This window comes from Pongo pygmaeus, chromosome 3, assembly GCF_028885625.2.
Source record: "Pongo pygmaeus isolate AG05252 chromosome 3, NHGRI_mPonPyg2-v2.0_pri, whole genome shotgun sequence".
NCBI lineage: Eukaryota > Metazoa > Chordata > Mammalia > Primates > Hominidae > Pongo > Pongo pygmaeus.
In genome coordinates, this window is record NC_072376.2 from 198902938 (window position 1) to 198914886 (window position 11949).

At 40.1% G+C, this 11949-nt stretch overlaps 1 protein-coding gene across 3 annotated transcripts in view; it reads right to left on the minus strand.

Annotated features, from left to right (window-relative positions):
- Positions 1 to 11112, minus strand: part of PDLIM3 (PDZ and LIM domain 3) — a 33615-nt gene extending 22503 nt beyond the window's left edge. For 2 of the 3 annotated variants that reach the window (XM_054484206.2, XM_054484205.2), the window contains exons 1-2: positions 10932 to 11101; positions 670 to 821 (exon numbers count right to left, since the gene is read on the minus strand). In XM_054484206.2, the coding sequence (XP_054340181.1) occupies positions 670 to 821; positions 10932 to 11024 (245 nt within the window). In that variant the 5' untranslated portion in view covers positions 11025 to 11101. Of the gene's footprint in view, positions 1 to 669; positions 822 to 10931 lie in introns of all 3 variants that reach the window. The other variant, XM_054484204.1, reaches the window with a different exon arrangement.
- Positions 11113 to 11949: the final 837 nt, after the last annotated feature.

The following is an 11949-nucleotide window of genomic DNA, read 5'->3' on the forward strand; positions in this document are numbered from 1 at the left end:
TAACAGGATAAACACACACTAACAACCACTATAACACATTATTATCATCACGCTTCAGTTTTGGATCAGGGATCTGATGGCAAGAGATCAGGCTCAATTTCTTAGTGTTTTTGGGGGGTGGGGTCAGAAACGTCTCAGTATTTCACATGCCCACGTGCATATGCACTCTCACACCTGTAACATTCTTCTGGGCTGAATTCTGTACAAAACAGCCAGTGGCACACAGGATATTAGCAACCAGTTTTTAATTACAGTCGGGCAAGTCAAGAGATTCTTTCAGGGGAATCTCTCCATTCCATTCGATTCTCTACCACACTGAGAACAGTGATATAACTAGTTGTGTTGTTCAGTGTTTATGTGGCCAATAGTTCTATTTTCATAGTTAATTAACTGGGTTATTACTGGAACAAGTTCTTTTAGCCTCTTTTATTATTCTAATATTCTAGAGACTCCTTTCTAGAAATGATTTGTCAACAACTGCTAGATTGACTGACTTTAGTAAAGAATTAAGTATATATAAAAATATATATACTTTGGCTGATATATAAAAAGTCAGCCAAAATACTAGGTCTGTGGCACTCCTTGCTGGGAGGATGAAGTTATTTATAGTTCTGGTTCAGGTTCTCCTGCAAAACAGATCAGATTTAAGCACCATTAGTTAAGAAGCACCTGTCAATTTTGAGACACAGCTGGTGAGCTGCTGCTTTAATCCTGTCCTGCGCATCAGCATGAGTCATGGACTCTGTCCCAAAGCCGTCAATAGCCAGGATGACATCTCCAGGACACAGGTTGGCAGCTGCCGCCTTGCTTCCTGGTGTAATCTGGAAGAAATCATGGCACTATTTAAAAACCAACATCCCGCAGTATCTTGAGTTTTGTGCCTGACATTTGTATTTCAGCCTGGTAACATTTTAAATGTTTAATTGGGCAGAAAAACTGTAAATCTAACTTAAGATAACTCTCAGTTGGTCAGCTGAGTTAGGTCTATTTTCTCATCATGTTGAATGATTTTGTTTCTTACTAACCACATTTCATATCATTGTATCTGTTACTCTCTTTTAAAACATCTTACATAATTCCCAGTGTGAATCATACATTTTTTGTTTTAAAAAAATATTTTTTATTTTTCATCACCCAGAAGTCTCTATTTTACTATATTTAGGCAACTTTTATATTCAGATTGAAACTGCTTTCAATCCAAATATAGCAATCCTTACTATTTATCATCTTTAAAATTCACATAAGAGGCATGCAACGGACTGTTTATGTCCCCCCAAAACTCAAATGTTGAAATCCTAACCACAATGTGATGGTATTTGGAGGAGGGACTTTTGGGGGGGTAATTAGGTCAGAAGTGAGGAGCCCTCATGAATGGGATTAGTGCCCTTATGAAAAAGGTCTGAGAGAGAGCTCTCAGCTCTCTTGCCTCCAATAAGGAGGAAACAATAAGAAGTGAGGTGTCTGCAACCCAGAAGAGGTTCCTCACCAGAACTCAACCATGCTGGTATCCTAACCTTGAATTTCCAGTCTCCAGAACAGTGAGAAATAAATTATGTTATTCATAAGCCACCCAGTCTATTGCACTTTGTTTAGAAATCTGTAGAGACTAACAAGAAGAAGCCAGATAATACACAAAATTATAACTTCTCTTGAACCCTTCAGAGAGCTGAAGTCACAGGGCAATAAACTTGAAATCTAAGGAAAGACAGGTGCCTTCAAGCAAAGACAAGACATGAGCACAGGCTCACCTGCATGGAGCAGGGCATAGAGGAAGATGGGGCTCCCATACTAGCTGTTATGAAGAATTCAGCTAAAATTATTAACAACTTGCTAAAGATCCAGTGTGAGTTAACATGAGCGTACAGAACTCCCGGAAACCACAGACACAAAGGAAGTTTGTACACACTCATGGTCTCTTCTCCACGAATGAAGGACAGATGAAACAAACACAAGACAACTAGCAAGACAGTAGATTTTAATTAAACCATAGCAGCAATTACATTAAATGTAAATCATCTAAACACATCACTTAAAAAACAGAGACTATCAGACTAGGTGAAGAAGTGAGATCCAATTTTATGCTGTCCACATGTTTTTCAGGGGCAGGAATAAAAGGAATACTTATGAATACAGAATATGGGAAAAATATGGTTTCCCATACTTTAAAATATTTAAAAATAGGAAGTTTGTAATTATGACTGTTGAGTATTCAGTTAAAGTCAATGATTCTTTTGATCAGTATACCTACTCCCAATTTTTCTGGGTAAATCCCAACTATACACCTCTGTCTAGACCTCACATGGGTCTTACCTTGCCTACTTCTCTCATATCATCTTACATTATTCCTCCTCTCCCTCATCCATGGTGCTGTGGCCATTCTGATTTCCTTTTAGTTCCTTATGTAGGCCAAGCTTGTGCTCTTTCTGGGGGTTTTCACGCACTCTTATTTCTGCCAGAAATGCTTCCCTTACTCTTCACTCCTTCTCAACCTTTAGGTCTAGGTTCAAATGCTGCACTCTCAGAAAGACTTCGCCAAACATCTGAAGTAGCTTCTCTAGTCCTTCCCTCATCATTTTTCACAATTACATCCTATTTCCTTAATGAAAATTATTTGTACTTTTATGTTTGTTTATTTACTTGTGTATTGTCTGTCTTCCCAACTAGACTGGATGCTCTTGAGGATATGTACAATATGATGTATATTTTTAATACTTCACAGTGTATACTCTAGTATTTAGAATAATTGAAGAATCAATTAAAAAGCATTTAAGTCAGAGCTTATATAAAAAAGAACTAGTCCCTATATACCCAAAGATTATAGCTTTTAATGTCAACTTGTCATTGCTATGTTTGCGAGTTTCTACTAGAGCAGAACAATACATACTGCTAAGTCAAATCTCAAACTGCTCCAGGAAGAAACTAGATTATTTCTAATGCTTTATTTGAGGATCAGTAATTAATTCATTTGCTTTTTCTTTATTTGCTTATTCTAGCTATCTAATTGTGGTTCTAAGGAAGATACAAGTTCATCTAAATAAATAAAATTGCTAAAATAATAAGTTGTCATGTGTCCTGGATCTTCTGTCTCATTACTAAAATGTTTATTGTACTCACTTTATTTCTATGATCATCTCACTGTAGCTATCACAATGATTTTCCAGTAGGAACAGTTAATAGAAGCTGGGTGAAGACAACTGGGGATTATTATATCTTAGCCTTTGGGAGGCATTTCATAGCTGTTTTCCATTTAGAAACATTCTCAGACCCAGAACTGTTAGTAGAACAAAAGTTTCCATCCCCAAAGTGACTTGTAAGGATAAAAATAATCTTAAACTTTTAATTTTCTCTAATTTGTCAAAATCAGTATTTTCTATTTTTAAATGTCTAAGACTAGAATAATTTTCTTTGAGTTAAAACACAGGGCCAGGCATGATGGCTCATGCCTGTAATCCCAGTGCTTTGGGAGGCTGAGGTGGAAGGATTGCTTGAGGCCAGGAGTTTGAGACCAGCCTGGGAAAAATAGCGGGACCCTGTCTGTACAAAAAAATATATTTTTAAAAAGCTAGGCACAGTGGTGCACACCTGTAGTCCTAGCTGCTCAGGAGGCTGAGTGGGGAGGACTGCTTGAGCCCAGGAGTTTGAGGCTGCAGAGAGCTATGATTGCACCACTGCACTCCAGCCTGGGCAACAGAGGTAGACCTCCTCTCCTCACCGAAAACAAAACAAAACAAAACAAAACAAACAAAAACACACAAGAAGGTGTATCTCAATATATTTGCTTTTAGAGCCTAACTTAGCTTTTCTAATATACCTCAATAGAGTTAAGCTATGTAATACTCAATTCTGATCTGGAAAAGTCTAACTTTTCTTTTAGCTCTAGTTAGGATGAGTGTAAAGTGGGATGAGTGGAGGTTTGTTTCTGCATGTGTCCACACTAATCTTAAACACACATCTGAACAATAGCTTTTCATTATCTAAGTCCAATATCTATTGATATCTAGAGCCATACCCCTGATATTGGACTTAGATAATGAATAACTATTGGATATCTAAGTTGAATATCTTAGATACTGAATATTACTAAAATTTACTAACAATATTAATACTAAATAATACCATCTTATACTTATGCAAAATGTTATATTTGCAAAGCTCCTTCTCACACCTTTGACCATTACAACTCTCTAAGACAGGCTGGACAAGGAAAACTGGCTCTGGCTTTCAGAGGAGAAGAGGTGTCTAAGTAACCTGCGGCTTTGCTGCTGAGCAGCTGTACAGCTATGTCACCAGCTCTTTCAGAAGTCAGCTAGGACAGGTGGTTGATAGTGATGGCCAGATCCCACTTCTCATTTTGTATTCAACCTGGTTATTGCTGTCCTGAGACCTCTAAGGAGAGAGTTGAAAAGAAAAAGGAAATAGAGGAATGAGAGAGAAGGAGAAAACACGATGCCTTTACTTTTTCCTTGTTTTCAAGTTCAGCGAGCCCAGTGATCAGAAAATGACTGCAAAATTGGCCTGATTTTACTAAGTTAAACGATCTGTTTTCCCTGCATTACTTTATATTATTACTTTATTGCATTATTATATTACTTTGTATTAGCATGCACAGTTTATTACTGTTTTCCCAAATTAGGAGAAGAGAGAGCTGAAACGAGGCAAGAGTTTGTCAGTGGATTATTTTTTATTTAGGTTCATTAGGGTCTCAAATATCAAAAGTACCAGAGACATCATCGAACACGGTACTGCAGTGAATCACTTAGCACCATGTTTTCAAACTTGTGTGATTATAAGAATCGCCTGGGGTCCTTGCTGAACATTAAAGGCTCCAGTCCTATTCCAGATGCTCGGAATCAGGAACAGACTCTCTAGGAGAGGAGCCAGGGACTTTATGCTTTTAACAAGCACCTCAGATGATTTCTGTTATTCACATCAACTTATATTACTTGGATCTGTTGGGGAAAAAAAAGCTAACTGAAAACACAGATAAAGCATCTATAATGTCCTATTTATGTGGAGACGTAAGGCAAGCCCGAGATATGGTCCTGAGATGATGTTTCTGTTAATAAAAACGATTAAATAGTTATGGAGCAAGACAAGCACACACTGAAGCACTGCACGGCAGGCACGGACCGAAATCATGAGAAACCCCATTGTTCATTCTCCATCCCTAGCAAATAGACTCCGCGTGCCTCCTTGGCATCCACAGCCCTGCAGCATCTGCCTGCCAAAGACATTCCTAGAGCCACACCCCACACCGGTTATATCAGAATCTCTGCATGCACCTGGGCATGAGTGTGTTCAAAAGTCATATGGGCGGCTTTAACATGCTGCCAGGGCTGAGAACCATCACTGTATTACTATTGAGAACTATTATCTCACATAATTCTTAAGACAGTCTTACAACATAGTTATCTCTTTTTTAAAATGAGAAAATGGATGCTTGTAAAGTATAAGAAGCTTGGTTAGGGTCCCACATCCTGAGAAAACCTGAAATTCCCATCTGGGTCCGACTCGCTCTATAGCTCAGAATCTTCCATCATCTCGCATTGCCTCGCCTGCAGGTAATCTTTCCTTCAACACCTCCTAGCTCTTTGACCATACTTTTCTTGTGGAATTCTGGATAGGTTGTGTGATGGCAGTTCATATACATGTTACTTTTTTTCTGCTGATATATTAGCTTCTCAGGGGTTAGAAGCCGATCTAAGCCACAATTATACGCCCACAGCATCTTTCACATACAAGAGATTCTGCACACAGTATTTGTGGGATGTATGAGTTACACATGAACCAGTACTTCCATGTAGACATGGTCTGTGTTAGAACAAAATCGAATAGGTTTTTATTTACATCAACCTTTCTACTACATTTGTGTTACCCTGGAAAACAATTGCATTCGATTGCAAACAGTCCTTTCTAAAAGTTTAAACTTCAAATGTAGTTTATATTACATGAAATTTCAAAAGTAGTTTAAAGTCATACACTTTTCTATCTTAAATCCTGCAAAAATTAGGAACACACTAACTTTTTCTATATTGGTACTCAAGCTCATATAGCATTCTCAGTTATAATAATCTTGATCTTGGATGTGCTTTGGATAGGAAGGAGGGAGGAGTGAAGAGGGGGAAGAAAAATTTAGTGAGAAAAGACACACTGGCATCAGATACAATCATTTTATATCATGTACACAAAAGAAGCTTGCCCTGTACACTAGCCTCCCCTTATTCACGGTTTTATTTTCTGCAGTTTCAGTTATCCGAGACCAACTGCAGCCTGCAAATAGTAATTGGAATATTTGAGAAGTAAACAACTCATAAGTGTTAAATTGCAGCTGTGCTGAGTAGCACGATGAAGTCTTATTCTGTCCCACCTGGGTGGTGGATCATCCCTTTGTCCAGCGTATCCACATTGTCTGTGCTACACTCTTCACCTGTAAATCACTTCGAAGTCTTAGTTATCAGATCAGCTGTCACAGTATTGCAGTGCTTGGGTTCAAGCAACCCTTATTTTACTTAATAATGGCCCCAAAGTGCAAGAGTGCTGTGCCCAAGTTATAAATTAAACTTTATCATAGGTATGCATGCATAGGAAAAAACACATATATATATATAGGGTTTGGTACTAATGTAGGTTTCAGGCAACCACTGGGGGTCTTGGAATGTGTACCCTGTGGATGAGAGGGGATTACCATATTCCATACTGAAATTTTGTCAAAGCAAACGATTTGTAACTTGGCTCTGAGAGTAGATCTAGCTTCTGGATGGTCCAAAAACTCAGACTCTTTAGAAGCTTCTTATGAAAAAAAAAACCAAGATGCTCACTTAAAGAAGTGAACCTTAACATTCTTCTGTGAAATGCTTAGGCCGGTTATACATGGTATTTGAAATAACAACTCCCTCCCCTAAACTGAACACCCAAAACTGAGATTTTATATTGCACAAGGTCTATCACACTTATTGCCTAGAAACTGCTTTCCTAAAAGTTGTGTTTATCACAACCAGTTGCTAAAAATTTGTTTTGAGAATGTCTGGTGTTTGAGTTACCTTACTTTTGATTTTTTTATAATACAAAGATTCATCTGGCTATTTGGATTGTAAACAATTATGGGGGTGAGGGCCCTGTGTCCTAATTTTGTGAACTGTAATTTCAATTGATGGAGGCGGTTATATTTGTCACTCTCCTGCAAAGTCTGATTGGAGCCCCATTGTCTAGCAGTATTGCTGTCGTCTGTATTTGTATAGTGTGAGGCGGGGAGTGAAGGGTATAGCTTGTAGGAGGACAAAAGCTGATTTAATGGGGACTTGATTAAACACATCTCGTTTATGGGACTTTTTGTGGCTTTAAGTGTAGATATTGGTATTTCAATTCTTTGTATATTAAGAACTTATTTAAAACTGACAAATCGTCCAGGCGTGGTGGCTCATGCCTGTAATCACTTTGGGAGGCTGAGGTGGGCGGATCGCCTGAGGTCAGGAGTTTGAGAGCAGCCTGGCCAACAAGGTGAAACCCCATCTCTACTTAAAAAAAAAAAAAAAAAAAAAAAAAAAAAAATTAGCTGGGTATGGTGGCGGGTGCTTGTAGTCCCAGCCACTTGGAAGGCTGAGGCAGGAGAATCGCTTGAACCCGGGAGGCGGAGGTTGCAGTGAGGCGAGATCGCACCACTGCACTCCAGCCTGGGCGACAGAGCGAGACTCTGTCTCAACAAAACAAAACAAAAACATGACAAATCAACTCACAATAAAACAATTCTCACTTATCTTTTTGTGAAATATTTTTGAGAACACATTCTGTACCTATTTATAATAAAGTTATGTAAAAAGTGAACAATCTAGTCAATCATTCATACTGTGTCTATATTTATTTTACAACACATATGATCTACTAGGCACTGTTCTAGGCCCTGAATGGCCCCCAAATTAGAAGGTTCCTGCCTTCAGGGAATGTGCAATCTGGTGGGATACAGATGCAGTGGAACATCTGGTACAGGCATGACATAAGGAGGGGTTATACAGGCCGAAAGCTACAGTAAGCAACCAGATGAGATGGTTGTTACTGAAAGAAGGCTTGGGGAGAGGCATTTGAGTGGTTTCCACAGGCATAGAGGACAGTGGTGTGGTGTGGGGAAAAGAAATCTGGGGAAAAATAGTATCAGGAGCAAAGACATGTCAGGGAAATTGTAAGTAGTCCAGAGGGCAGTATCACTGCCTACGTGTGGAACAAGCGGAAGAAAGGGAGAGACAAAGAAGGGAGAGGAAAGAAATGAAGTCAGCAACTCAAATTGGGATAGTAGATGGTGAAAAGTCACGAATGTTGTGCTAAGACATGCATTTCACTCTCTCCAAACCAGTGATGCCGCTGAAGGATTTTTAAGAATGAGAAAGGAGCAATTTGGCATTTTCCAGAGACGGTAAGAATATGCTGTGTGAATTGGACGGGGGAGCCAAATGTCTAGACGTGGAGCTAGGAAATCTTGAAGAGGGACAGTGGTAGAAAAAATGGAAAGTGGCAGATGTTGAAGACAGAATCAATAAGGCCAGTGATGAATAGGATGGCACAAAACAACTCTTTAGAAATATTGGAACAAGTGTCCATTTTCACGTGTGGCCTTCGGAATGCAGGCTTTGGAGGCAGGCAGACCTAGCGTCAGAGCCTGTCCCACTGCTTGTGATCATCAGCGGGTTAATAAATCTTTTGAAGCCTCATTCTCCTCATTTGCAAAAGGGGATGTCACTACTGCTATTCTCCTAAAGATTATTGTGAGATTTCAGTGAGTTCATGCATATAAAAGGTTCCCATCAATGCCTGGCAAGCAAGAGAATACAATAACACACTTACAACCTCACACACTATCTTTCAAAATGGTGTTAAAATGTTAAAAGCAGTACAACAATTCACCATTTAACAATACTGATAGTTATTTTTCTGTAATACTTTTCTGTAATACTTTTTATTCTTTTCCTTAACAAATTTCAATATTCTTATCATTTCAGTGAAAATATTCTGAATTAGGTGTTCACTAAAGCAAAAAAGTTCTTATTGAATAAATAAATGAATATTCTTATTTATTCAATAAGAATCTACTATATACCTGGCTTTGGGGACGCTTAGGATACAAAAATAATTTGGTTTTACCTGCTGTCCTAGAATTAATTAAAGAGAAAAGGCATACTCAAGTGAAATAATATTTGGTCATAAACTGTTATTGAACCAAATGTCAAAAATGAGTGATACAAATTAGTTATGAGTTAGAAATTCCAGATAGAATTGGTTTCCCTAATAACTGTCATTATATCAAACATATTTACCAATAGCTATTGTAGTCCAACTCTGGAATGTAGGTACTGCTTTAAAATAAACATTTATAATGTCAACTCAAAATTTCAAGCATATGATTAATTATATTGACACGATTATACTATAATAGCAAAATATTTCTTTTATAAATACCTTAAAAGGTTTTTGTGACAAAATTATTTTGTTAGAATTTAATATAAATATGATTTACTCTGTGTTAGGATTCAAAAGCTTATTCAATTTAAATAAAAACTATACTCCAGAAACTAAAATATTTCTTAGTAGATATAATGGAAACTGTTTTTGTTGGTAAATCTATAATAGGAATTGCTTGGCCCAGGTCACTGAAGCATTTTCTGCTTAATTTACTTAGGAACGTGTTTGGGGGTATGTTGAACAGTTTTCATGTTTCATATAAATACACATGTCAGATGTGTTTATATGTTTTTGAAAAATGTAAAACAAGGCTTGAAACGTTCCATTGTATGCGTCTGTATGATAAACGTTTTGACATATTTTTAAAAGGATGTTGGTTCCCAAATCTCATAGGCATATATAAATAAAACAGAATTTAAAAGGTATTACCTTGTTCAAAATCTGTATGAGCAGATCAGATTATAACATATATATTTATAAAATATGGCATGAGAAGAATACAAGAAAATAAAGTATAATACTCTGCAACTAAAAGTATAATATTCTGGAAGTTTACGCCTTTAGGTATTAAATGTTTTATATGTGAATACTGAAATAATACATTAATTTTCTATGAAGAAAAACATTGTGTTAGAAAAAAATCAGCTAGACCAAATAATGCTTTAGAATTAATTCTACAAATTTACTGACAGGAGAGAAACCCTGAGGTTTTATTTTTACCTTGTTTTCTCATTAGACAATAGAGAACACTAAGTAAAGCTTGACTTTGACATTAAAGCATTATTTTCCGTTTTAGGCTGAGTGGTTTACTTTGCATCAGGTAAACTAAACTGTCTGCCACGTTTTCTTTGTAGCTAGAGTTAGAAGCTGGTGATTCCTAAGCCAAGTTCTCAGCTTTGGAAAACGTGTTCAAAATGCCTGGAAACTCAGGAGTACGCATTAGGAGTATTTCCCCTGTCTGGGCTGATAGGAGCGGCTCCAGTTTGGCCAACGCAGGCCGTGCCCCGCGAACAGCGCGCTGCTGAACTTTTCATCCGCACGAGAAAAACGCTCAGATGCGCGCCAGCTCCAGGGAATGCGGGGGGGTGCCAGTCCCTCGTCTCTCCCACCCGGGACCCATCATTTGTTACGGAAGAGAGACGGGGTGTGTTTTATTTCTGTTATCACATACAAAACATTTAATACCTAAACGCGAGGAGGCACTCGAGCCTGGCAGCCTCGCCTTCCCTGAGCCCAGTGGCTCTCCTCGGAAAGTCGCTGGGGACCCAGAGGATGGGACACCTTTAGAGCGGACTTTGTCAAATCTCTGAGCCGCTCCGCAGCCACTTGACGGAGTTGCCGCCGCCCCCGGAGCTGGGCGCCGAAGCCCGGGAGAGCCAGCAGCGCCCCGTCCGCCCGCCCTCGGCCCCGGGGCATCCACTGCGTCCCCCCAGACGCCGCCGGAGTCCCCACCTTGCAGCAAAAGCAAGAATGCCGACACCTACCCTGGTGATGACCAAAGGCTGGTTGAAGTCTATGCCCCCTGAGAGCCTGAAGCCCCAGGGCGCAGGGCCCGGGAGGATCACCGTCTGGGGCATGCCGCCTTCCTCCTGCCCGCCGCGCTCTGAGTGTCCCCGCGCGGAGCAGCCACTCCACGCCGGGCAGCGTCCTGGCCCCGACCCGGGCGGGGGCGCTTTATCCCGGCTGGGGGTGACGTCACCGCCCCGCCGTCCTCCCCGCCCCCTCCCACCCCGCAGAGCTCCAACTTTGGAAGCGAGAGCCGCGCCAGCCCCGCGGGAGTGCGCAGCCCGGCCGGCTGGGGCAGCCTCCCGGGCCTCGGCGGGCGCGGGGGCTTCGGGTTACAGCGTCCGTCGCTCTCTTGAAGTCACACCTGTCTCCCTGTTTATCTTCTGCTTGGAGCGCAGCAGTGCACTTTGTTGGAAGCGAAAGCAGTCAGACCACAGCCTCCATGCTTTCAGTTAAAATGAGCATCATCAATACAATTCGTTATTTAGCAATTTCGAGTGCATTAATATTTACTTACGACCTCTGCAGCTTTGGCCAAATTACTTAATGTCCTTTAAAATTTTTATTTTATTTATTTATTTTTCGTAGAGACCGGGTGTCCACTTTGTTGCCCAGGCTAGTCTTGAATTCCTGGGCTCAAACGATCTTCCCACCTCGGCCTCCCAAAGTGCAGGAGAGTATGACCGGGGTCCTGTGGTAGTCTCAGTGTGGACTCAAGTGTTTCTGGTGTTATGCGTTGGGATGTTGTGATTCCCAAAGGGAGAGGGAAGAATGAGAGAAGAGAAATAAGAAATGCTTTAAAAACTCAAGAATAAGGGTCTTGGACTTAATGCCCCATATGATAGGGTCGTATTGGTCCAGGAGGACAGAGCTGCAGCAGACTTTTAAGAGGGCAGTCTGTTTGGAAGCAGTTTTAAGACTGATGGAGAAAAGAGAAAGGAGATGCAGAAAGCAGTAAGCAGTAAGCAAAGCGAACCAGCCTGGGCAAATGTAAAT